Consider the following 27,736-nt stretch of genomic DNA (forward strand, 5'->3'; position numbering starts at 1 on the left):
ATGTAGACATGCACACTGACCCAATAGAAGAGGATTTCCTATTCGACACCTTTCCTACTTCAGAAAAGAGCGTACGTACGCTCCCTATGTTAAAAGGGGTACTAAAACACGTGCCAGACATATTTAAGGATCCAACTAGAGTGCGTGTCCTCAATCCCAGAATTGAGTAAAAGTATAAGGCAGCTCCTTCACACCCTTCTTATATTAAATCACAGGCGCCTTTAGACTCATTAGTGGTAGCAAATGCTCGAAAGCGAGTTAATTCACAAACAACAGGAGATGCTCCCTCTCCTGACAGAGTCAAAGATACTAGAATCCTCAGGTAAGAGAGTGGCATCCCAAGCAGCAAGCACTTGGAGAATTGCAAACACACAGGCTCTATTAGCACGATACGATAGAGCACATTATGACCAGCTGGAAGGTTTACTACAACACCTCCCAGAACCATTCCAATCTAAAGCTAACGACCTAATACAGGATGGCAAATTTATAACAAATGCTTCCATTAAATGTGCACTTGACGCAGTTGACACAGCATCTAGGTTGATTAACACTAACGTATTACTACGCCGGCATGCGTGGCTACGCATTTCCGGATTTAAAAATGAAGTGCAGTCAACCATCCTCAACCAACCAGTTAACCAAGACTTTCTATTTGGCCCTGCAGTAGATACCATCTTGGAAAAGATGAAAAAGGATACTGATACTGCTAAGTCAATGGGCGCACTTCAGTTCCAACAATCCAGAAGTTGCTTTCGTCGCTCCTCCTTTCGAGGCTTAGGTAGAGGGAACACATCACAAACTTCCTCTACTTTCAAGAGTAATACCCAGAGCACCTTTAATAAAGGCTCCAACAGAGGAGGTTATAGAGGCAATAATAACACTGCCAGAGGACGTGGTAGCAACAACACCAGAGCCTCCACCGCCACCAAACAGTGACTTGTTCACTCTCCCTCCAGACCATTCAACACCGGTCGGAGGCAGACTAACACAATTCTACCAGTCTGGAACGCAATTACCACAGACAGGTGGGTGAGACAAATTATCCAGTATGGTTATTGCCTGGAACTCACTTCTACTCCACCCAACATACCACCCAAACACCGTCCTATGTCCAAGGAACACGTCATGCTGTTACAACAAGAGGTAACATCCATGCTAGAAAAGGGAGCCATGGAGCCAGTCCCTTTTCAACAGCAAGGGACCGGAGTATATTCTCTATACTTCCTTATTCCCAAAAAGGACGGGTCCCTCAGACCAATATTGGACCTCAGACCTCTGAACCAATACATACTCTCAGAGCATTTCCATATGATCACTCTTCAACAAGTACTCCCGTTACTCCAACAAGGCGACTTCCTCGCAACATTATACCTCAAGGATGCATACTTTCACATTCCTATACATCCAGCTCACAGAAAATATCTCCGGTTCACGATAGAAGGTCAACACTATCAATTCAAAGTTCTCCCCTTCGGGGTAACTACAGCACCAAGGGTTTTCACAAAATGCCTAGTAGTAGCAGCACATCTAAGAAGGCAACACATCCATGTGTTCCTCTACCTGGACGATTGGCTCATAAAAGCCAACTCATACACATAGTGTGCAAACCACACATCCCAGACAATTCAGCTACTGCACAGTCTGGGCTTTTCCATAAACTACACAAAATCACATCTGCAGCCCTCCCACATACAACAATATCTGGGAGCAACAATAGACACCTCAGTAGCAAAGGCATATCCAAATCCGGCCAGGATAGCCAACATGCAGTCTCTAATTCAAAGATTTCACCCACAACACTCCTTGCCAGCTCGAGTGTTCATGCAGCTCAAAGGCATGATGGCTTCCTGCATATTTATTGTCCCTCATGCCCGACTTCAAATGCGTCCATTGCAGAAATGCCTCGCACGGCAGTGGAACCAAGCTCAAGGACAACTATAAGACCTAGTGTTGGTAGACAGTCACACTTACAACTCTGCAGTGGTGGAACCCACATAACCTTTCCAAGGGGCGACTGTTCCAAGAGCCAGTTCCACAGGTAGTGCTAACAGCGTTTGCATCACTGACAGGTTGGGGAGCCCACCTACTTCAATACACAGTCCAAGGGCTCTGGACACTCAAGCAAAAGACACCGCATATAAACCACTTAGAGTTGCTAGCAGTATTTCTAGCAATGAAAGCCTTCCAGAAATACTTGTACAACAAGGCTGTATTGATCCGGACAGACAACATGACAGCCATGTACTACATACAGAAACAGGGAGGGACATACTCTCCGCAGCTGTCTCACCTAGCACAGAGCATATGGAGGTGGGCAACTCCAAAAACATCTTTCTCCTGGCAGAACACCTCCCAGGAATAGACAATCAGATTGCAGATCTACTAAGCAGACACAGCCAACAGATACACGAATGGGAGATTCACCCTCAAGTCCTCCAACCATTCTTCAAAAAGTGGGGGCATCCAGAGATAGATCTGTTTGCCACAAAAGAAAACTCAAAATGCCAGTCCTTTGCCGCCAGGTTCCCACAACCGTTGTCACAGGGCAAAGCGATATGGATGAACTGGTCAGGCAGATTTGCGTACGCTTTTCCGCCAACCCCACTGATTCCATTAGTGGCACGCAAACTAAAGCAACAGTCCCCCATAATGATCCTAGTTGCTCCCACATGGGCAAGACAGCCATGGTACACAACACTCCTAGAACTCTCAGTGGTCCCTCACCAAAGGCTGCGCCTATCGCCACAGCTGTTAACGCAGAACCGTGGAGAAATCAGACACCCAGATCCCAATCAGATGAACCTAGTGATCTGGCTTCTGAAGTCTTAGAGTTCGGATATCTTAACTTTCCTCCAGACTGTATGAATATTATCAAGGAAGCAAGACGCCCAACTACTAGAGCATGCTACGCAGCTAAATGGAAAAGATTTGAAATTTACTGTAAAAATAACCAAATCAATCCATTAAATGCCTCCATCCAAAATATAATATGTTACTTATTACATCTTCAAAGATGCAATCTAGCATACTCTTCCATAAGGCTACACCTTGCTGCTATAGCAGCATATCTCCAGAACAGACAGCACATGTCCCTGTTCGGAATACCATCTATCAAAGCTTTTATGGAAGGACTTAACAGAATTATCCCTCCAAGACAACCACCTTCGCCAGTCTGAAACTTAAACGTAGTACTTACCAGACTTATGGGGCCACCTTTCGAACCACTCCATTTGTGCGGATTTCAATTCCTAACATGGAAAGTGGCATTTTTAGTGGCCATTACCTCGCTCAGGCGAGTGAGCGAGCTACAGGCACTAACAATTCAAGAACCTTTAACGCAAATACATCAAAATAAGGCGGTGCTCCGTACTAACCCTAAGTTCATGCCAAAAGTTATATCAACATTTCATCTCAATCAGTCTATAGATTTGCCAGTTTTCTTCCAAAACCCGCAGTCAGTGGCTGAAAGAGCTCTACACACACTAGATGTAAAAAGAGCTCTACTATATTACGTTGACAGAACTAAAGCTTTCAGAAAGACGAAACAACTATTTGTTGCTTTTGCTCCACAGCATAAGGGTAACCCTATTTCAAAATCAGGAATAGCCAGATGGAAAGTTAAGTGCATTCAAATATGCTATCAAAAGGCCAAACGCACTTTAACAATTCCCCCAAAAGCCCACTCAACGTGCAAAATGGGGGCATCCATGGCTTTCCTAGGAAATATTCCACTAGAAGACATATGTAGAGCAGCTACATGGTCTACCATACACACTTTCACTAAACACTACTGTGTAGACGTGTAAGCAAAGCAGCAAGCTGCTGTAGGCCAGGCTGTCCTAAAAACTTTTTCAAACTGCTGCAGCTGGTACAGGTGACCACCGCTAGAGGAGATACTGCTATACAGTCTATGCTAAGATATGAATTCAGCAGCCCACATGCCTCGAACGGAAAATGCTTCTTACCAGTATGTACAGTATTACCAGTATGTATCTGTTCTTGGCATGTAGGGCTTCTGACATTCATATCGCCCACCCTCCTCCCCGGTGCCTGTCACAGCTGCAGTCATTCTTTCTACATACATGTACATGGTCATCTTACTTTTCTATACTCCATCTTTGCCACAATGGCGAAAAACAATCTGAAGATGGAGAAGATGCCCATGCGCACTGCAGTCCAGGGGAGGAGTCACCTATCTCGTGATACTTCGAAGACTCTCCTAGGACAACAAAGTGCAAACATCCGGACCCAACACTAGGCGGTGATCTATGCTAAGATAGGAATGTCAGCAGCCCTATATGCCAAGAACAGATGCATACTGGTAAGTAGCATTTTCCTTATCTATGTCTCTTAGGTCTCTATCGCCTAAGTCACTTTTTTACTAATCTGTCTCAAAGTGGTTGGCTGTGTCATGAGTGATGTAGTATGAGAGGTCATAATCAGTGATAGATATATTATAGATAGCTCATATAGTATAGTTAGTTTAGTAAATACTTTCTGGTGAATTTCAGTGTTTTTTTCATTTTTAAAACATTTGTTAAAACATTTGTTTTTATTTTATTTCAGCACCTAACACTACATGTTGATGCTAAATGTCTCCCGACGGAGTTAATATCTGTTTGGCCCATACTGTATTTCCACTGCAGACATAACTAGATTACCTTGTTTCATTTATCACAACTTTGGGGTGTAATCCCAACCTTGTGCTTTACTTTTTAGAATTTGTTAAACTTTATCCCTTTGTGTGTATTACACTGAAGCCTTAATGTATCCAGTTCTTGTGTTCTTCATTGTCCTAGTCATCCTTGATGTCCTACATCTGTGGTTGTTCTGGTATTCTAGCATAAATGTGAGTTGGGTGAAGATGTTTCGAAAAATTATTATTATTATTATTTTGTAAACACATGACGATTCTTTTATAATGGTGAGGAAAACTTGTATCACCTTTGTAAATGTATATAGGCACTGTGAGGGGACCCCCTAAGCGTACATGGACTGAGTTATTATTTTCTTTTGTTTCGTTAAGGTGGAAAGTGTCCGTCAGTCCATGTAATTTTATTGAATGATGCCCTTCTGGTACTTAGTTTCTGGCAGCCTGTCCTAATAATATCATGCACCTTTTTGTTCTCATTTGTCAGATTTGGTACATGTAGTATGCTTCTATTTTGAAAACACAAACCGCATCACTGTTCTGAAAGAATTCCACCAACCTCTTAAGGGTCAAACCAAGTAGTTCCTGTAGGCTCTCCAAAACCTTTAAGCAGCCATGCTGGTACTAGGTTCTCTCATTGGGCTTACAACTCACAGATGGTTTCTTTGTGGCTTCTCGTGTTTAGCTTGGATTCTAGTTCATCGTGATTGTATCAAAATTCAGTTCATTCAAGAAATTACATGCACATTGTTAAATACTGAAGATTTGTATCTGGGTGTCCTGGTTTTTGTTATGTATGAATAAAAACGATCAAAAACAAGAAAAGCAAACTTTCTGACAGACAAAAAGAAAATATTGTAGGTAAATAAAGAACTGGGAAAGCAACTTATTGTTTCATGTACTTCAAGGTGCTCGGTCCCTTTTGTGAAAAAAAAAATAGTGTCTGATTATTTTTAAAAATTTGCAGACATGTCTCCTCCATTTGGGACATCATTCTGCTGCCCTCATTAAAACGTATTTATTTATTGCAATTCCCACTTCTCTTTTGAGGTTGCCCATTATGTGTTTTGGTGCTTACATATTCTTGGGCACATCACATACGGCTCACAATGAAGAAGCAGCACTTTGAATGCAGGGATTCATTTTCGTGCTGGACCATGCATTTCTTAAGAATGTAAATTATTCTAATCTAAGTTGTGAGCAATTATTTCAGCTGTTATTTGCCATTAATGTAGGCTATCCCTGCCAGACCACTAATACTTGACTCACCTTATGTTAGATTTGTGCTAATTCCCTTTCATTCCTTTTGTGCCTGCTCGCTGCAGCAGACACACACAGAAAATGGTGATTCCTATTGGATGCCAGCATCTTGTGGAGATGCCCATGTTAAGGGTATCCAATAATCAAGCTTGTCACCATGAATGATGTGTGAGGAGTTGTGGAGTCTCCTTTTCAACCACAGATGATTGTTGCTATGCATAAAAAACCTTTATTAGTAATTCTTCTAAAACTGGTCACCATGGGAGGGTTGGTTGTGGTGAGGAGTGAGTAAATGTAATCATGAATAGTAAGGCTGCAATTCCTTACCTTAATGCCCAAGGTTAACTGTTGATCTCTATATTCAGGTACGTCTTGAAACCCAGTGTATATAGCCTTCTTCAATAGTTGTAGGTGGCGAGTTCCTCTGTCAAGCGCCAAGAACCCACCTCATTTTTGGCAGTATCAGCACATTAGAAATCCATTACACAGAGAAAGGAGGGAGCGTGCTGCTTTCTGAAACCCAAATGACAAACATTCTTTATCTTGTTCTGCTATATTTTAGTGCTTAACCCAGGGTGAATTCAAATACATACATTATATTTCAGGATTCCTCTTAATGGCACTTCTTTGTAATCCTGACCTTTACCTATCAATCTTTGTCCATATTGAACAATATAGGGCTTAGATATGAGGTATAGTAGACAAATGCCCACTATTTGTGTACGTATGTCTCCTATTTTTGCTGTATGCAGATGTCATGTCCCATCTACAAGCATGACAAAAGAGAGATCGCAACTTTGTGTCTGTACCAAAATATTGTTTTTGGTGGCTTTCCTCAAACTCTAGGGTCAGAATCTAAGAATGGTGAAGGTGACAGTTCTGATAAGGAAACAAAATCTGGGCAAAAATCCCCCACTGGAAAACAAACAAGCCAGCACTTAAAACGGTTAAAGAAATCTGGACTAGGTAAGTAGACTAGCATTGGTTGAAATTTTGTGTTGTATTTTTTCTATATTTAGTACAAATTTCTATGTTCATTTATTTGTTTACTGTGGATCTAAGTTGCTGTAGATCATTAATTATTTACGGACTTAATAAGAGCTGTAAGGGTGTATGCTTTATTGTATCTGTTCCCTTACCTTTTATCAAAGTCATCAATGTTTTTTTTTATTAATAGCCATTGCATTGAGCAATCACTTTTATTTACAATATACACAGTACTCTGCTTATTTAGTAGCCTAATTTCGATTTTGCCTCACCATTACAGTATTTAAAGTGCTCGGTCCTCTAGTTAAGTTTATTCAGGATCTCACCAGTCATCCAGATGGGCCTGGGAACTTCATGCTCAAGGCATGTGTGGGTGTAAATATACATGCTCAGCAGCATACTCCTGCCATCTAGTGTTGGGCCCGAAGGTGTGCAAGTTGTTATTCTTCAAAGACATCTTTGGAATCACGAGGTAGAATGACTCCTCCTCTTGGTGATAATGCACATGGGCAACAACTCCATTGTTAGATTGTTTTCTATCCACCGTCGGGTTTGGACTTTTGCTCCTATGCTCCGGTTCAACACAATGGCAGTGCTCTTTGCCGTTCACGCGGTGCCTTCCCTCTGTCAGTATTGCACTTCCATCACGTTCCTCTTCTTTCCTCTGCCGGTCGACGTTCGAATACTTTGATCGTGCTGGGTTCATATTAACCGCAGCCCCTCCTGGGCCTCGCCCATAGTCCCATATCAATGGCATCGCTCCACTATGCCTTGACCATGATGGAACGGATGCTTTTTTGCTATTGTCCTCGCAGCCACACAAAATATCCTTGGAACAATCTACATCAAGTCTGTAATTTGTTTCTGTCTTCAGAACATAACGAGGCCAACTGTGATGCCTGCCGTGCCTTCCTCACCAAAATGAGTCTCTAGAACCGTTGCGCACGTCGACTCGGAGGAGCGTACAAAATACTGCAGACCTATTCGGCCCGGCTTCGCCGAGGTGGTACAACACCCTGGGCCATTGGTTGCTGATAAAGAGGCTTTTGTTACATGGATTCTGCTCAGACACAGAACTGTGCATAGAGACTTAGGACCTCAGTGAATTAGGGTGTGCCAAAACTCACCTTAGTACCCAAAATCCCCAACCAGACTAGCAATCAGTGTCACATTAGCTCTTCGTCCTATAGTAAAGAAACCAATGATTAGACAACCTAGAACATGCGACTTAGGACCATCTCAGGAATGGTGGGAAGTGAGAACACTCTTTTGCTATACGTTCATACCAGTCCACAACAGGAGTAAAATAGAGACACTGTAAGGTTGAAATGTTTATTTCAACTACGTGATCTCAAGTGCAGTATTTTAATCAACATAAGCATTCATATGATTAAGAATAATACAGTCAGCATGGTTACAATTCCATAAAATACCAAAGGAGGAATCCTATTACAATGATACTGCAAACAGGTGATAAAAGCTCCTATTTAAAGCACCCTCCCTATCTAGGAACTATGTATTATAAAACTATAGAAGGTCTCTTGAGCTTTCTTAGGGGGACCCCATTTACCTGTCCGCTCAGTAAATGTAAATTACATCAGGATCGGTTAGTCTCTCTGCATGCCTGGAATCTTCCAAGTGTGTTCAATTCTAGCAAGTATGCTATGGTAAAGGCGCCAGAATCCTACTCGGCTTCAAGCTGCCAAATTATTGTTTCTAGAATGTGTTACACGGACACACCGATAAACAGGCTCACGCGTTATGATAACCTTGGTGGCTCAGCACTCACTGTACAGACTTGGGGCACGATGTATGTCTAGAGATGTCGAAAAACAAACCTTTTCTCATGTATAGATCTTCGTGAAAGCTAACTCTGCAAAAACAGTTAAGCAGTGTTGTGTGCAAAAAAGCAGCTAAAGGGAAAATGGTGTTTAAACTCCTAATAAGAAATGCTAACTTAACATGCACGCAAAAAGAGGCCCAAAAACCACACTACTCTTTCTTGAAGGTAGCTTGGGCTCTGACCTAGAGATTGAGTCCGTTCTACCTACTCATCAGTCTGTGAGTATGACGCCCCTTACCCCCGCAACACTATCCTGAGCAGCCTTCTGCCAAAAAGTATGCGATCCCTCTGGAACATCAGAGACAGGCTTTCGGACTGCCACAGCCTTCCGACCTTGACCGGCACTGAGCAATTGCTTGACACATACTGACCAGCTTCAGCTCGGCGCCGAAAAACCATTCCAGATCAAGCACTTTGGCTCGGACCACCGCAGCATTAAATCTACCTTCGGCTTTGAGCCAACACTTGGCTTCATCCGCCTCAGCACCAAGCTGACTATCAACACTGAAACAAAAGCCAGTTTCGGAGCTGAAATATTGGGGTCAACCTCCAAATCCCACACAGGCACACCAGTCGAGCCCATCCTTTAAAAGCTCTAGGAACAGCTCAAAAGGCAAAAGCAGCTGGTCATCCACCATCATTCTGGCTGCATCCTTTCCCGTCCCCTCAGGATCTACGCCATCTTCTAAACGGCAGCTACCTTTCCAGGAAGCTATTAACGCTCCAGTTCTCGCAAATATACGCAGGAAGGCAGATAAGGCTACTAACCTCATACCTCTTCCACCACCAACACCACCACCACCCATTCCCCCACCTTTGCCTTCATCTTCCCACATCCTTCTACAAAGGAACAGCCTGACATTACAACTCAGGATTCTGCACATTCTGATACAGGTGGGTATGGGGAGAGCGTGGACATGTTTAATACTCCTCCACAGAGTGATCCACCTATGATATAGGCCCAGCAGGGGACACAGACTCAGACCTTTACACTGCCCATCCCTCCCCTCCTGATTACTTTACATCTTTTCGGAATTCATTAGTAGAGTTGTCTTATTCCATAAAGTAGAACGCTACATGGAGCCCTTAGAAGAGGATTTTCTTTATGAAACCCTTTCCTCAACTCATTGCTCCCCCCATTATCTCCCAGTGTTCATGGGCATGCTTCGTCACACCCCTCACATTTTTAAAGATCCTGTCAGAGTTAGGGTTATAACACCAACGTTGGATACGAAATATAAGACCTATACATCTGACACTATATACTTTCGCTGTCAGCTCCCACCTGACTCACTAGTCATCACTACTGCCCGTAAACGAGCAAACTCCCAGGCAGCGGGAATGCCACACCGCCAAATAAAGAGAGCAAACACATAGATGTGGTGGGAGAAAGGGCTGCAGTGCAATCAGCTAACCATTGGCGAATTGCAAATTCCATGGGCCTCCTTGCAAGATATGACAGTATTTTAAAAAAGGCAGCGTCGGGGCCAGGCGCCGCAAGACCGCCCGCCCAGATTGCAACTTGTAATCCGGCAGGTGGTCGAGCAGGGCGGTGGCGTGCTGCCCCGCTCCCACACCGCCAAACCCATAACCATGCCTAAGACTTTTAGAAAGACACAAGGTTTTGTGACATTTTGGGAGAGTTGAGGTAAAGCACACCTTTCAGTCCCTGCCATCTTGAAGATGGGGACCCCTTCTATCAGGGTTAGGTCTATGCCCCCTCCCACAGAAGAGTGGCATAATAGAGGGTGTATTCACCCCAGGTAAGGTGCCCATTGGACCTATCTGCTACTCATCAGAAACACACCTAAATCTAGTATTTAGGTGGCTCCCCCAGACCTGTGACTCAGATCTGCAATGACCTACGAAAAAAGAAGACACCCCAGCAGAGAAGACTGGAGACGACGACTGCTTTGGCCCCAGCCCTACGGGCCTGTCTCCAGATTTGACGACCCTGTGACCTAATTTGCAGCCAGCAACCTCGGAAAAGCCTGGGAGGACTGCTGCCTTCGAAAAAGACTCCAATCTCCAGAGGACAGCAGCTCTGTTCATAAGAATCCAACTCCTAGGACCCCAGATCCCACAGATCCACATCTCTTGCCCACTCTGCACCCAAAGCTCACAGTCTGAGGCTGAATGGCCCATCTGCCCAAGGAAGTCTCCCCAGTGTACCTGACCTAGAGTCCAGTGTTGTCTGACCGCTCCTGACAACCCATAATGACACCTGCTCCCTGAATCTAGTCGCTTCCCCTGATCTTGACCAGCTCCGGTAAGAAGACTCCGATGCCGAAAGGGACCTCTGCACCTGAAGCCCCTGGGTATTGGTGAGCTGAACCTCTGGTGCCCCTATGATCCCCTACATCTCTTCTTACCTCTGCTGTCATTGGTCTCCCTCTTGCAACCTCCGGTGTGATGCCTGCAGACTATTTGTCAAAAGAAGAAACTAATTTGAAGCGCATTGGGCTTCCAACGCTAATTTTACACCCTGCACCCGTCCACCCTTGTGCTGCTGGTGGTGTATGGTTGGTGCTGCTTTGTGCCCCCCCCCCTTTTGCTTGTCCTAACCCCCCAAAGCTTGGCCCCTGCAACCAAGGCACTTACCTGCAAGCAATGTGGCTTGAAACGCATTGGGCTGGACTCCAACTTTGACCTCTGCACCCGGCTGCCCCTGTGCCACTGGTGGTGCAGTTTTGGTACTCACCTGACCCTTGCTCCTTGTTGACCTTTATACCCGAAGACTGAATTTGTAACTGTGGTACTGACCTGTTAAACTGCATTATTGCTTTCCCCTTAGGATAACACTGAACTGCTTCCTAGAAAATTTGTGTCCACTTTTGAAAGTGAAAAGTATTTTTTATTTAAAAACATACTTAATTTATTGCGAAGATCTTGTTCTTAAAATAAAACACAAACAAAGTATATTTTTCTAAAATTGGTGTGGATCTCCTTTTTGAGTTGTGTGTCCATGATTGGTCAATGTTGTGCAATAAATGTCTTTCACTCCTCTATGTTGGGCCTAAGGCTGTCGCCTTAGGCCGCCCACACTACTACTATTAGAACACTTTAGGTTTTACTTTGAGCCCTGTACACTTTTGGGGAACCCCTGAACTCTGTTCATGGTATACCCACCTAGTGCCAATACCATATACAGAGCCAGCTTCCAACAGCAGCACAACACAACACTTGCGTATCTAGCTCGTTTGATTACTCTGGAGCAGGAAGTGGTCACTCTTAGAAGGAAGTTGGATGAGGTGGATGGGTGCTCCCGCCGCAAAAGTGTTCAGCTGGTGGGAATACGGGAGCCTGCAGAAGGACTCTGTATAGAACTGTTCCTAGAGGACTGGTTGTCTTCTCTAGTGCTTGAGGGGATGACCTCCAAATGGTCCACAGTAGAGCATACACACTAAATTACCAGTGGGCCTTTGATGGCCAGACTACTGAATTTCAGAGAGAGAGAGACGCTATACCACAACATATGCGGGCCCACGATCCTTAGCAAATAGACGTAGCAGCTGTTGACCATTAATCCGTATTACACTACACTGGTACAATGTCAAAAAGAGGACTTTAGAGGAGTAAAATGGCACCTAAAACATCTGGAGGTCAGATACGCTTTAATCTTCCCCACGAAACTCAGATTAACCACAGAGGAGATGGCTCATTTCTCTTACATCAGTGCAAGAGGTATTGGAATGACTGGAGAAACAAGGCTATCCGGCACCCACAGACAAGGGAACAGCCAGAGACTCGGAATGACAAGAACAGAAAAGACACTATAGGCCCCTATGATGTCCACAGGCTGCCCCATCATGGAACCAGGCTGACTTGGATAGGGCAAGAATAGTTGCCAAGATCCAAGGGGATCGAACCATGGAGACAAATAACAGGTGGGAAACCCTGCGAGTAGAGCCTGCCACCTCTGAGGGAGAGGACTTTGACTTGGGGTTGAATGATGCAGTCAAGCAAGGGCAGTAAACTAAAAGCTATTGCTCGTCCTGCTGAGACTGCTGATATCCTGGGGTGAGGACAGGGGAGAGCTGCAGTAGTGCAGCCCAGTAATTTCCTTTTCTTTGCCTGTGCTTCCCACGGTCGGGCATAGACAAGTTCTTCCTTTCCGATGGTTCCATAAGCACAAGGCGGAACAAGAGGGCAACCCACATACCTTGAATTGGGGTGGCGTTCCGTTCAAGGACTGTGGCACTATAAGGGTTGAGGAGGGACGGGAGTTGGGACAAAGTTGACCAGTTGAAGATGTTCTTAAGGGGAGGGAACTACGGGGGGACATGTAAAACTGATGTGGGGACGAAGACAAGGGGTACGATCCATCTACATGACAGTACACACTTACATTCTTAGCATTGACTTTTAATGGACTGGGGCACAAAATTAAACGGGGACTAGTGATGAAGGCTCTGGCCAGGTATGCCGCAGATTTAGCATATCTGCAAGGAATGCATCTGAGAGGTACTGCTAGAGCAATACTGGGCAGTGGGAAATGCTCGGTAGCCTGCCTCTTGAGTTATACCACAGGATCCAGAGGAGTGGCGATCTTAGTAAAAAAGACAGCAGCATTCATGGTGACTGTGGTATGGACTGACACTAGGCAGGTGCATAGTGGCAATGGGAGAATGCATTGGGGGAATTGTTGAGCTTTTTAATGCTTATGTCTGACCTGAATTACAAACTGATACATTGCACAGCCTCAGTCGACTCCTGGCAGAGTTGCACAGGCCACGACTGTATTAGGTGCAGACTTAAATGTAGTACTGAAAACGCACACCTAGATAGCTCCCAGGTGAAGCAGACACACCATCCCAGTATGGGGAAGCTGGGTAGTTTAATAAATGTAGTGGGTATGCAAAATATATAGAGGTTGATGCATGGCCAGAGCAGAAACCATTCCTTCTACTCTGGAGCACAAGTCTTCCTCTCTCATATAGATCGTTTTTCAACCCACTTCTGACATTGCATGTCGATCAGTGACATCTTCCTCCATGGAAGCTATACACAGATCGTGTCCTACGCCGATGACACGCTACTCCTCTTCACATGTGGTAAAGATCAGGCATTTGACGGAGAGAGTATTCGGGGCTGTCTGGGCATGGTCTTCGACTGGTTCCAGCGCAACAGCCTGAAGGCCAACTCTAGTAAGTCGGAGGTCCTATTCTTCGGCTGTGTCACCGACCCTGAGTGGCGGCAATGGTGGCCGTCTGAAATGTGTCCTCCCGCACAGTCATCATTGGTCGCCAAAAATCTCGGTGTCAAACTGGACAATAAGCTGTCACTGAGAGCTCATGTCCTTGGTCTGGCCGGAACCTGCTTCGGCATTTTGAAGATGCTCCGCAAGTTTCTTCCACTGCTTTCTGCGGAGCACAGGCGGATTACCGTGCAGGCGCTTATTGGATCCAGGCTGGATTACGCCAACGCCCTCTTTCTTGTCCTCCCTGACTACCTGGTCCAGCGCCTGCAGGTGGCACAAAACTCTGCTGCCCGTGCCATCTTTGGCCTGCATAGGCGAGCACGAGCTTTTGGGTTGCTGCAGAAGCTCCATTGGTTGCCTATCCGTAAGCGGATCATGTTTAAATCCCTTACGTTGATGCACAAAGCCTTGTTTGGCTCAGGGGCCGGGTACTTACGGCGCAGGTTGGCCTTCTACCGCCCAGCCCGCTCACTGCGGTCCGAATCTCTTTTTACTGCCGTGGTTCCGCGTGTGAGGAAGGCCCGCACTGGGGGCCGTTCTTTCAGCTTCAAGGCACCCCAGTTGTGGAATTCTCTACCACTGGCGCTACGCAGCACCCCTAATCTGTTTCAGTTTAGGAAGAGCCTGAAGACTTGGCTTTTTAATCTCTAGTTTCTCTTTGGTAGGTCTTTTTCTCTTTCTTGTATCTGTTTTTCTTGTTATGTTATTACACACTGAGCCGCCCGTGGAAAGCGCCGGGACACTCTTTTAGAGTAGCCGTGCGCTATAAAAAAACTTATTTTAACATAACATAACATAACATAACATAACACACACACTGAGACATGGTTGGTAAGATCTTACGAGTTATCCTGAAATAAAGGGTTCCTTTGCCCTAAGCATTCAGGATAGTCTGATGCGGCCAGGTTTGTCATTCACACCAACATTGTCTAGGAAGGGCTAATGGGTCAAGTGTGGTGCTCAGACATCACACATGGATAAGATCCGCAGGCTTATCAGTGAACGTCCAGGTATGGTTATTAGGCATTCCCTTTAATTAAACCTACCTGTTTGACAAAGGGCAGACTGCCCTAGAGTGCCTTAAGGACAGCCATATTTGTGTAACTGGCGGTGCACAACGTTATATGTTGTCCAATATCTACTCAATTAAACCGTGCTCCTTGGGCTCACTCCCCACTCAGGAGTGTGTCTTGAATCAATGGTAGTAGCACCGACACAAATGTGTAGGTGTCCCCTTGGGCACAGGTGATGAAATGCTGTTGTGGCGCAGCTCCTAATTTCTTTCAATAAACATGAGACATAAATATATTACTTCCACCTTAATTAAGTTGGAAGTAATATATTTATGTCTCATGAGGAATGATTGACTACAATGTGAACACTGAAATAAATTCCATTATGAAGTACAATTCGAAGGATTTGGAATAAACTTTATTGAAAGAAATTAGGAGCTGCGCCACAGCAGCATTTCATCACCTGTGCCCAAGGGGACACCTACACATTTGTGTCGGTGCTACTACCATTGATTAAGGACAGCCATGCCACTGCATGCCCTTTGGGCATTTTAGTACGAGTTCAGAAACTGTGGTTGATTTTCAGACCTCTTAGTCAATATGTATTGCTCCAGTGGTGAAATTTACACAGCTGCTACTTGAGTTGTGTATTTTCCACGACAATCATTTTCAAAATCAGGTCCTTATCACTCTACTGAGAGGAGGCCAAGTAGAGTTTATAATACTTTTATAGAGTTGACTAGTGAATTATGTAATGGCTATAATTTTGATCCAAGATATAAAGTTTAAAAACTAGAGCAAATAATTAAGTTATTTATTAGATCTAACGTTATCAGAATAGGTAACTGCTTTAAAACACACCAGCCAGATTGTTATAAGCTCATCATACACATCTTAAACTATGCTCTTGATGGAGTAATACATTTATCAAGAAGCTGTGCATCTCTAATACAAGTAAGACACCATGCTGATCATGTTGTTGTTTCCTGCTGGGGAAGTCAGAAAGGAACACAATGCTCTTAGGTGGGAGACTCCAGTGAATTTATATGATCATGTTATACCTCCCAATATAGTGCGTTCACATTTTCCTGTGAATACTTATGTCCACCCCAAACGAAAAAGACATTGCACACCAAAGGTTATTAAAGTTTACTTTGGAAAAATTAACCCTTGATCCTAGGGACTCCTGCAAGCCTAATAAGGACAAGATTTTGTTTCTAACATCAATTATTTGAGAATAGTTGTGGACCAATAGTGTTTTCAACAAATAACTTTTACTTAACCTTTAGATAAAATTGATGGAATAGTTAATGGATGGCGGGAATGACCCTTTTGGGTTGACTGATAAACTAGAGACAAGTTAATATGAGGTGTGGTGGATCTCTTGTTAATTGAATATGAATGTGTTGGGTGATGAGATTCTGTTCTAAAGAGTTATGTTAAATGACGATTGTAATAAACCTTGTAGCTTTACTGTTATGTCTATTTTTTTATTTACAAAATAATGGTTTTACAAGAATGTCACATTGCTGTTTCAGAGCTTGTACTAGTTCAGCATGTAATAATCATGTAGCGAGCAGTGCAATACTATGCTGTTTGACTTGCAGCAGCTAGTACGCCAGAAGTGGCAAAATAAATAGAATGATCCTTTTGCAAGATCTTTTTTTAATAAATGTACAGCTGATCAGTTTATCCTAAAGAAGCCATTTGTGTAATCTTTAATTAGGGTATTGATTAATCTTTTATTGTTCTATCTTTTTTAGGGCATTTGAAATGGACCAAGGCGGAGGATATTGACATTGAAACACCGGGATCCATTTTGGTGAACACTAACCTGAGGGCTTTAATAAACAAGCATACTTTTGCCTCTTTACCGCAACATTTCCAACAATACCTTTTGCTATTACTCCCAGAAGTAGACAGGCAGGTGGGTGAATATAGAGATCTTTTGCCACTTAAATGTTTTTCATTTTGCTTATGCAAGCAGTCAATAGGACTAGCTCCTTAAAACAAAATAAAATTGGCACGTTTGTCAGTGAAGCTCAGTTGGGGGCTGACTGTTCATTGCATAAATTAAAGTGATTCAACGAACATGGAAGATATATTCAAATATGAATTTGTTGAACTATAATCATTTGTGTTTAAAGTCCAATATATTGATTTTTAAAAAATGTTTTAAATCTGTGACCATGGCACATACAATCCGTTACACATGACAAACAATGCTAATGATGATAAAGTGCATTTTCAGTTGTGACCAGCAACTAAGTTTACTCCAGTAGTTGAACTTTCATAGATTCACATGCCTGAATCATTCCCCGTCGTCGAGACAGGAGTCTCCGGTATATAAAAAAGCAGTGCTTAGTAGTATAGCAAACTGAAAAGTGGCCTAGGCCCATTTCCCTTTTGCAACCCATAGCCTTTGTGATGTAAAAAAGGCCCAAACTTCCCTGAACCAATCAGAGCTCCTCACCCTCTAGAACACTCCTGAGAGAACCTTCTGCCCCTCAGATTTTTCTACCGCACGTTGTGCTAGGGAGTCTCCTTTGAGCTCTGCTCAAACTCTTAACTACTACAGTATTTTGACTTAGATTTGAGGTTTTTTACATCAATCATGTCTGATAAGGAGAAAAAAGGATTATTTAGAGCTTGTTCCACCTGCTCCAAGAAGAGGCTTTACACAGATGACCCTCACAAGGACTGCATCTACTGTCTTTATCCAGACCATAAGGCAGCAGATTGTAAGATATATCGTACCTTTTCGAATAAGACCTTGAGAGATCGTGAGGGAAGGCTACTGATCTGGCTTCAGAAGGTCAAAGCCAGGAAGGAAATCCTCTCAAGTGAGAGTGAGGAGGAATCTGTGGCGTCTAAGAGATCTAAGAAGAGAAGTAGATCTCCTCAGACACATTCCTCAGGGGAAAGACCTGAGAAGGCCCCAAAAAAGACCACTCCAGGGTCTTCAGGGCGCAGTCCCTCAAAATCCCCTTCAGTCTCATCTAAGGGGAAGAAGGGTTCTGCTGGTGAGGTGAAAGGAGCAAAATCCACCTCAGATCCGCCACAGTCACCTCAGAAGATTAAGATTACCATCAAACGGTCTTCTTCTACTCCTTCTGAGGAGAAGGGTGCTGTTTCAGCTCCGTCGACGGGACCGTCAACAAAAAAGGGATCATCGACGACGACAAAAACACCTCCGTCGTTGACGAAAAAGGATAATGTTAAGGCTGGTGAGAAAACAGCGTCAACGATTTTACCGTCGACGGCGATATCGTCAGTACGTGGGCGACCGTGTCATCGGCGGCACTGGCGACGGCAGCGTCGACGAGGACTGTGTCGACGACGGCCGTGTCGACGGCAGCGTTGACGAGGACAGCGTTGACGGTAACTACAACGTCAACGGTGGCGTCGACGACGATGACTTGGTCGACGGCGGCGATGGGAATCTCGTTGACGGGCTAGTCAACGAGGGAAAAAACACCAGAAAAAAGGTTGGTGCCTTGGAAGAAACCTATAACACCGGAGGTTACATCTCCAAGCAAGGTCTCCCCATTGCTGCCATCCCACCTGCTGGAGGAGGAAGATTCGAAAGAAGATGATGAGTATGGAATTGCCAGTAGCCCTTCGCAATTACAGGTCAAGTACCAAGAAGACGATTCGGAGGAGGAATATGGGGGTTATCAAGAACAACCCCAGGAACAGCACCGATATCGACAACAGCAACGGGAGGAGATGACAAGTGTGCCATCCTCTTTGTTGAGGGATCTCCAGGGAATGTTGGAGGATTATAGGAAGAGATACCCAGTGACTCCAGCCGCTCAACAGGCCCTAAAGGCTACTCCACGTCCACGATCGGTTCCAGGGACGCCGATTCGTAGGATAGAGATTGTACCGGAACCTACTGCTAGGTCCCCACCGCCGACGACACACCACGATACCTCGGATGAGGATCATGAGGATGGTGAGATTGCAGACACAAATGCAGAATGGCATGACTATATCACCTTCAACTCCTCCGCAGAGACCAGTAGATTCTCCACCGGAGGACATTGGTGGATTTCATAATTTGATGGAAAGAGCCACTAAGAGATTTGCACTGACCATGACAGAAGAGAAAAATGAATGTTTTCTATATGACTTCAAGGACTCATATCGGAAATCCGTACGATCCCTGCCTATAGTGTCTCATATTTGGAAGGAAGGATTAAAGGTCATGGAGACGCCAGCAACGGTAACACCGGTTCTGGCCAGACTGGAGAAGAAGTATAAGGCACCAGCTGATGCTCCATCTTGCCTTTTGGGTCATCCCAAACCGGATTCTGTTATCAATCAGGCGGCACAACAGAAATAAACGGTTTTCATTAATGTCGGCTCTGCTTGTGAGAACTGCTAACGCCCTCGCTATCTTGAGAAGGTATGACAGGCAGATGTGGTGTGACCTGTCCCCATACGTTAACCTGGTGCCGGATCCAGAGAAGCAGGAGACGAAGAAAATTCTCATGGAAGGAGAGAGGACTTCGGCTGAAGTCATAGACTGCGCTATGGATATAGCTACCACAGCATTTAGATCATTGGGAGGAGCAGCGGTCCTGCGCAGACAAGGATGGCTGCGAGCAACAGCTTTTAGGCCGGAGGTGCAAAAGAAGATTTTAGACCTCCCGTTCAATGGAGAAGAATTATTTGGAAAACATATTGATGATACTCTAGAGAGTATCAAGAAGGATACTGATACTGCAAAGGCTCTGGGAATACTGCAATACAGGAAAACCCCTTTTCGTGGCTCCCGGGGTAGAGGACAGTCCTCGTATAGAGGAGGATACCAACAGGGGAGATATTCTTCTTCCTATCAGTCCTCTTCGCAGCCTTACCATCAGCAATACAACCAGCGTCAATCAGGAGGATATACAAAATCAGCTCCAAGAGGACGGGGTGGCCGAGGAATGGACAACACCCGTCGACAATGACAACCTCCATCTTCCGGCTCTGTCAGATGCTCCCCTGGGTGGAAAGATTGCCCACTATCTTCACAATTGGCGGAAAATAACAACGGACCAATGGGTCCTCAAAATAGTTCAATTCGGTCACACCCTAGAATTTCTTCAAGCGCCCCCTTGTACGCCACTGATGTACCAGAGAGCCAACCATCTGCATCAACTCCGGCAGGAGATTCGGACAATGCTCCGAAAGGGAGCAATAGAACCGGTACCGAAATCCCAGGAAAACAAGGGGTTTTACTCCCGGTTTTTTCTTATCAAGAAAAACAAGCTCCAGTGGCGCCCCATTCTGGATCTCAGATCCTTAAACACCTATCTCAAGAAACAATCTTTCAGGATGGTATCTCTGCAGGACATCCTTCCGTTATTAAACCCAGGGGATCATATGACCACATTGGACCTACAAGACGCGTATTTCCACGTGCCGATACATCCTGCACACAGACAGTACCTTCGGTTCTGGGTAGGCGGAAGACATTACCAATTCAGGGTACTGCCATTCGGCTTAAAGCCAGCGCCAAGAGTGTTCACGAAATGTCTGGCTCCAGTGGCGTCTGTGTTGAGGAAGTAAAAACATCAAATATTTCCTTAACTCGACGACTGGTTAGTCAAAGCACCATGAAAGGTGCAGGCCAGAGCGTCGACGCAGGCCTGCATAGACTTATTCGCCGATCTAGGATTGACTCTTCACAAGGGAAAGTCAAACCTCCACCCAACAAAAGTGATCACATTTTTGGATGCAATATTGGACACGGAATGCAACAAAGCGTTTCCCTCCGAGGAAAGACAACTGAGGATTGTGTCCCTCTTCCAAGACTTGGTAAACAGAAAGTCTCTTTCAGTCTGCAGGTACAAGTCCTTGCTGGGCACGATGTCCTCTTGTATTCCCCTGGTACCTTACTGCAGGCTAAGGATGAGACCATGGCAGGAACAGATCGATCTCCAATGGCGTCAGGCGGAGGGATCCTTCGACAATACAATAAGGGTGACACCAGTGATGCTACAGGCAGCAAGGTGGTGGACACAAAAAGCAAATGTGTCCCAAGGACTGACGTTTCTGGCAAGAGCGGCTCCGCTAGTAGTAACGACGGATGCGTCGTTAGAAGGATGGGGAGCTTTCCTTCAGGACCTTCAAGTCAGCGGTCGTTGGAAAGCACAGGAGCAGCAATTACATATAAATCTGCTGGAGCTCAGAGCGATCCGCTTGGCATTACTTGCTTTTCTGCCAAGGATAAAAGGTTCGCTGGCGTTGGTAAGAACAGACAACACCACGGCGATGCATTATGTGAACAAGCAAGGGGGGACGAGATCTCTCTCTCTGTCTCAGGAAGCCCAGGAGATATGGAAATGGGCTCTTCAGCAAGGAATATCATTGGCAGCAGAACACCTCCCGGGGGATCAGAACGTCAAGGCGGATACTCTCAGCAGGCTAAAATCCTCCTGCCACGAATGGGAGCTAGACCAGGGGACCCTGGACAGCGTCTTTCGAAGATGGGGAAAACCGATAGTGGACCTCTTCGCTACAAGGGAAAACAGAAAATTCCAGTACTTCGCAAGCTGGCTTCCCCAGAAGGGATCTTGGGGGAATGTGTTTTCCATGGCATGGTCCGGCATCTTTGCCTACGGTTTTCCTCCAATTCCTCTTCTCCCCCGCGTACTGGTGAAGATCAAGAAAGAGCCGTGCAGGCTGATCCTAGTAACCCCGTGGTGGCCCAGACAACACTGGTTCACGGAACTAGTGCTGCTGTCGGAGGACCGTCCAATTCGGTTGAGCCTAATTCCATCGCTTCTGACAATGTCCAAGGGGCAGGTGCTCCATCCGGACCTGAAATCCTTGCGATTAGTAGCCTTTCTCCTGAACACTGTGAGTTTAGCCATCTGAACATCTCACACGAATGTAGGGAGATCCTGTCCAAGGCCAGAGCGGAGAGTACCAAAAAAACCTACAGGATGAAATGGAAGAGGTTTTGTGTGTGGTGTAAGAGACATGATGTTCACCCTCTTACTGCTGCACCTCATCAAATTATACCTTACATTCTGCTGTTAGCAAAGTCAGGATTAGCACACGCCTCCATCAAGGTGCATTTGGCTGCGTTACCCCGCTACAGGAGGTCATCGTCAGGCCCATCTTTATGGCCCTCAAGGATTATCAAACAATTTATAAAAGGGATATTCAGAGTCTTTCCACCAGTAAAGCCTCCACCACCATTATGGAATCTGAATATTGTACTCTCTCAATTGATGAAGCCACCATTTGAACCTATACACAGGGCAGACCTGAAGTTCTTGTCCTGGAAAGGGGCTCTTCTCATTGCATTGACTTCAGCGAGAAGAGTAGGTGAACTACAAGCGCTCACGATTCAGGAGCCTTTCTTGCAGTTCCAGGAGGATAGAATGATTCTCAGGACAAACCCGAAGTTCATTCTGAAGGTGCCAACTGATTTTCATTTGAACGAACCATTGGTGTTGAAACGTTTCTTTCCTCATCCATCAACAGCGGCAGAAAGAGTATTGCACTCGCTGGACGTTCAGAGATGTATGAAATTTTACTTGAAAGAAACTAAGGCATTTCGCAAGTCTTCTCAGTTATTCGCCGCCTTCAGCGCACCCAGGAAAGGGTTCCCACTGTCGAAGAGGGGAATTGCCAGATGGATTTCCAGTGCAATTGTCTACTGTCATCAAGCTGCTGGAAAGCCTTTGAATGCACGAGTCCGTGCCCATTCCACGAGGGCGGTTGCCACATCCACTGCACTGTTTAAAGGAGTGCCAATCCAGGATATCTGCAGAGCAGCAAACTGGGCATCTACGCACACAAGTGTGGATATATGTATATAAGATTATGCTTCATTTCTAATGGTATTGCATGATTGTGTAATGTATCAGGAAAATGTGCTTTTTTTTACTGCTCGCTATTCTGATTCAGCAAAAACAACAGGTGATGGACCGAATGTGGATCAATGTCACACACTCAACCCAGTCCAAAGATCTGGGCCCAAATCCATCGTTTTTTTGCACTCCACACCACCCTGGGTTAGACAATGGCGATATGCAAATCAGCTCTGACCCTGTGCCCCATGGGAACAGTCCAGTCCGAACTACAAAAGCCATGTCCTTCCCAGACCGGAATCAAGCATCCGAGGACCGGACCGGTTTCGAGGTAACACCTCTCATCAGCCCGGCTAGCTTGACTCCAGTGGTGTGGAGTGCCTGGGACCCACGTCTGGGCATCCCCAGCGCACTTAGGGCGGAATATGCAAAAACAACAGGTGATGGACCGAATGTGGATCAATGTCACACACTCAACCCAGTCCAAAGATCTGGGCCCAAATCCATCGTTTTTTTGCACTCCACACCACCCTGGGTTAGACAATGGCGATATGCAAATCAGCTCTGACCCTGTGCCCCATGGGAACAGTCCAGTCCGAACTACAAAAGCCATGTCCTTCCCAGACCGGAATCAAGCATCCGAGGACCGGACCGGTTTCGAGGTAACACCTCTCATCAGCCCGGCTAGCTTGACTCCAGTGGTGTGGAGTGCCTGGGACCCACGTCTGGGCATCCCCAGCGCACTTAGGGCGGAATATGCAAAAACAACAGGTGATGGACCGAATGTGGATCAATGTCACACACTCAACCCAGTCCAAAGATCTGGGCCCAAATCCATCGTTTTTTTGCACTCCACACCACCCTGGGTTAGACAATGGCGATATGCAAATCAGCTCTGACCCTGTGCCCCATGGGAACAGTCCAGTCCGAACTACAAAAGCCATGTCCTTCCCAGACCGGAATCAAGCATCCGAGGACCGGACCGGTTTCGAGGTAACACCTCTCATCAGCCCGGCTAGCTTGACTCCAGTGGTGTGGAGTGCCTGGGACCCACGTCTGGGCATCCCCAGCGCACTTAGGGCGGAATATGCAAAAACAACAGGTGATGGACCGAATGTGGATCAATGTCACACACTCAACCCAGTCCAAAGATCTGGGCCCAAATCCATCGTTTTTTTGCACTCCACACCACCCTGGGTTAGACAATGGCGATATGCAAATCAGCTCTGACCCTGTGCCCCATGGGAACAGTCCAGTCCGAACTACAAAAGCCATGTCCTTCCCAGACCGGAATCAAGCATCCGAGGACCGGACCGGTTTCGAGGTAACACCTCTCATCAGCCCGGCTAGCTTGACTCCAGTGGTGTGGAGTGCCTGGGACCCACGTCTGGGCATCCCCAGCGCACTTAGGGCGGAATATGCAAAAACAACAGGTGATGGACCGAATGTGGATCAATGTCACACACTCAACCCAGTCCAAAGATCTGGGCCCAAATCCATCGTTTTTTTGCACTCCACACCACCCTGGGTTAGACAATGGCGATATGCAAATCAGCTCTGACCCTGTGCCCCATGGGAACAGTCCAGTCCGAACTACAAAAGCCATGTCCTTCCCAGACCGGAATCAAGCATCCGAGGACCGGACCGGTTTCGAGGTAACACCTCTCATCAGCCCGGCTAGCTTGACTCCAGCTATTCTGATTCAGGCATGTGAATCTATGAAAGTTCCAATTCTGGAGTAAGAAAACAAGTTACTTACCTGTAACTTTAGTTCTCCAGTATTGGAATCTTTCATAGATTCACATGCACCCACCCTCCTCCTCTGAGAGGCTCACCTCGGATTTAGCACAGGAAGTGTGTTATTTGCACAAGTGCGCGAAAAATCTGAGGGGCAGAAGGTTCTCTCAGGAGTGTTCTAGAGGGTGAGGAGCTCTGATTGGTTCAGGGAAAAGTTTGGGCCTCTTTTACATAACAAAGGCTATGGGTTGCATAAGGGAAATGTGCCTAGGCCTCTTTTCAGTTTGCTATACTACTAAGCACTGCTTTTTTATATACCGGAGACTCCCGTCTCGACGACGGGGAATGATTCAGGCATGTGAATCTATGAAAGATTGCAATACTGGAGAACTAAAGTTACAGGTAAGTAACTTGTTTTCTTCTTCACAATAAGTTAGAGTAACCTTTACTTCACGAAGATGATTTAAGTCTATGCCATCAGGCCTCTTTGTCTTGACAAAGGAGGTCTTAGGGAATAGGCATGGACAGTTAACTGACTTTACATACCACATTCGTCCTCTCATACCTCTACACTGAATGGGGTAGTAATAACTAAACATTGCAACCCATTTTAAAATAGCACACTCAGCTGAAGGAGGATAACAGTTATAATCATTTAAAATTTAAAATCTAACTATCCAGTCTTTTAGTATGCAAACGAAAACTAAATGCCCCGAAAATTGTGTAGCTGGGGCTAAAAGGTCTAAAAAGTGCACACGCCTGCTAGTGTAAAACAAAAATACTAACATTGGCATAAGTACAAGCCTCTAATTGACAGTTTATAATCCTGTTAATTTTACAACTGGGTCCCACATTTGGAATACTTTTCTCAACGAAGGCTGTATACTCCATCCCTCATTTTTTCTTTATATCTGAGATTTAACGGGGCGATGCAAGAAGTAACCTTTGCAATTTATGAGGTTGTTGATCAAATTAGGACCTAGAAACAAATCAGTGATGTTGAGGTTTCCTGGCATATTTTGATACCATATACCTGTTGGAAGATTCTGATATGTTTGCTTTGGGCTGACGTTTGGAGAACCAGGTTCAACGTGCTGTATTTTTATTATCAGAACCCATAGTCCTGCAGTGAGTCTGTCAATTTGGTCCATTAGATATAGTTCCTTCATTGCGATTTGTTAATGAACTTATTTGTTTGCTGGAAAGTATATTGAACTACAACACCTATGCCTTCAGAGTTTATACCATATAATAATGCACCCTGCCAGAAACAGAAGATTGCATATGTTGGTGGACCATAAACATTCAAAATGCTGCCCTTGCCATTTTATAATCTATAATGGATTGTCAAAGTTAGCAACTTGATGTTGGTGCCACAATTTGCTCCAGTCATGTCTTTTCCATAAAACATGTTTCCTTCCCTAATGAAGGACTTGTTGAGCAAGTGTAGGTTTCTCAGTTTACCTTTGATTATTACCATCCATCTATGCAAAGCACCACATGAGGTAACTGCATAAATTGTGTCTCCAATATCTTGTGGTTGGACGTCTTCATTCTTGACCAGACCTTCACTTTAACTGTATGGTTTATATTGAGGTTGCCCTTTACTAATACTGAAGACAAACTTGAAGGACATTGTGAAACTGGTTTAGCTTAGACCTGTCTCATAGACTCTTGTTATGTTTGGGCTCAAGATAGCAAGTCTAATTTACATTTTGCTAAAGCCTTTCTCGTACATTCTTATGTTGACTTCAGATTGTTGACATTAGGGATCAGCAAATCACTAAAAGAGACAGTATATGAATAAATTATGCTCCCGCAAAAAAAAAAAAAATCATATACAAAATGTCGAAGACCCCTCTTCACACTTGCTTAAGGCATATTACATACCTGAGAAGTTTTGGCTACATTAGCCTGCCCACTTTTGTATTAGAATTTGGAACCCAGTAGTTGATTGCAAGCACAACATTTGTCTTGTGAAGACTGGTACTCAAAGCATCCTTACCAGGTGTCTGGATACCTTTTGGGCTCTGAGGCCTTTTAGACTCGAGATCTACATGTTTAACTTCTACTTGGCATAAATGTTTGTGCCTGAAATTGAGTATGTCTCTCAGAGCCATCTGTGATGCTTACCATTCTCTCAACCTGTTTACTGATGGTACTGGTGGTCTGTCAGCAACAGTACGGATGACACCTAAGAAGCAGCAATACAGAATAAGCCCACCCATTGCATCACTTTTCATCTAGTGCCAGGGACCCTTAGACTGATGTTGCAGATCTTAATGCACAGGTCAGCTTTCATTCTGATTCATGAACACAATTGCAGCTGGAAGCAAATTTGAGATACGTCAGAGGCTACCCCGCTGTTAACCATGGTTAGCAGGTGAAGCTGCAAAACTAAAATTGCACCTCAGGTGGTGCATCATCTCGTCATCCGTTGTTTGAAGACTCTCATCCTGGCAAGGTTAAGTGTCATTTAAGACCACAAATGCAACATGTTGATGTTGTGAGAAAAGCTTTTCCATCAAGCCTGGTGTGTCCTCTCACTGCCAGCTACAGTAGCCACTAACACCATAAGATTACTGTACATGAAAAATAATGAAACTCAAACAAGCTTGCCCTCATAGTTCCTACAGCAGAATAACTTGCCTGCGTCCTCTTAATTCCTCACATTCAGAAGTAAAAACCCAATAGGTACCCCAGCTCTGCATCAAGTGAGATGCCCAATACAATATTGGTATAATCGCACATGCATATGTAACACTACTTAAATATAGATATATAAGCCCAAAAAAGATTGAAAATGAGGCAAAGGAATAAGTATATTATGTTTTTGCCTATATATCACCAGCTACCATTGTTATGACATTGTGCTTTCTTTATCTGGATGCCTTTTCTTGCTGATCAGGGAAAACCAGTAATTGGACTAGAGTAACCATCATCTGATGTTGTCAATTGGTTGTGTGGTAATAGTTTGTACAGTGTGAAATGGTTTTTGTGAACTAGTGTGAAAGGGAAGTGAGTTTGATCTAGGAAGATCTTTACTGTGTTTTATGTATCTGTTTGGGTGTGCAGAAGCACTTTCCATTTTTCAATTTGTGCTTTTTATGATATCTTATCAGTACAAGACAACCACCACCAAGACTAGAGTTTCAAAGTGCACCTAAGACGTCTCTTGTCTTCTCGATGATGGGATGCTTGTCTAGGACCTGCTTTTTTTGCTGC

General features: G+C 44.8%; 2 protein-coding genes across 2 annotated transcripts in view; both read left to right on the plus strand.

Annotated features, from left to right (window-relative positions):
- The window catches only part of ASXL3 (ASXL transcriptional regulator 3), a 319,112-nt gene that overhangs the window by 256,310 nt on the left and 35,066 nt on the right, over positions 1 to 27,736 (plus strand). Inside the window, exons 7-8 of the mRNA XM_086965699.1 lie at positions 6,761 to 6,880; positions 16,721 to 16,884. Coding sequence (XP_086821825.1) covers positions 6,761 to 6,880; positions 16,721 to 16,884 — 284 coding nt within the window. The remainder of the gene's footprint in view (positions 1 to 6,760; positions 6,881 to 16,720; positions 16,885 to 27,736) is intronic.
- On the plus strand, positions 20,483 to 27,659 carry LOC147724118 (uncharacterized). The gene is made up of 2 exons (XM_086966604.1): positions 20,483 to 22,484; positions 27,634 to 27,659. Exons 1-2 carry the CDS (start codon positions 20,483 to 20,485, stop codon positions 27,657 to 27,659), a joined length of 2,028 nt encoding a protein of 675 aa, XP_086822730.1.

The sequence above is a fragment of the Lissotriton vulgaris genome, chromosome 4_1 (assembly GCF_964263255.1).
Source record: "Lissotriton vulgaris chromosome 4_1, aLisVul1.2, whole genome shotgun sequence".
Taxonomy (NCBI): domain Eukaryota; kingdom Metazoa; phylum Chordata; class Amphibia; order Caudata; family Salamandridae; genus Lissotriton; species Lissotriton vulgaris.

Coding starts and splice junctions, on each gene's coding strand:
- LOC147724118 (XM_086966604.1), top strand. CDS start 20,483: ATGTCTGGCTCCAGTGGCGTCTGTGTTGAGGAAGTAAAAACATCAAAT. Junction 22,485..27,633: donor CTCGCTGGACGTTCAGAGAT/GTATGAAATTTT, acceptor ATATCTTATCAG/TACAAGACAACCACCACCAA.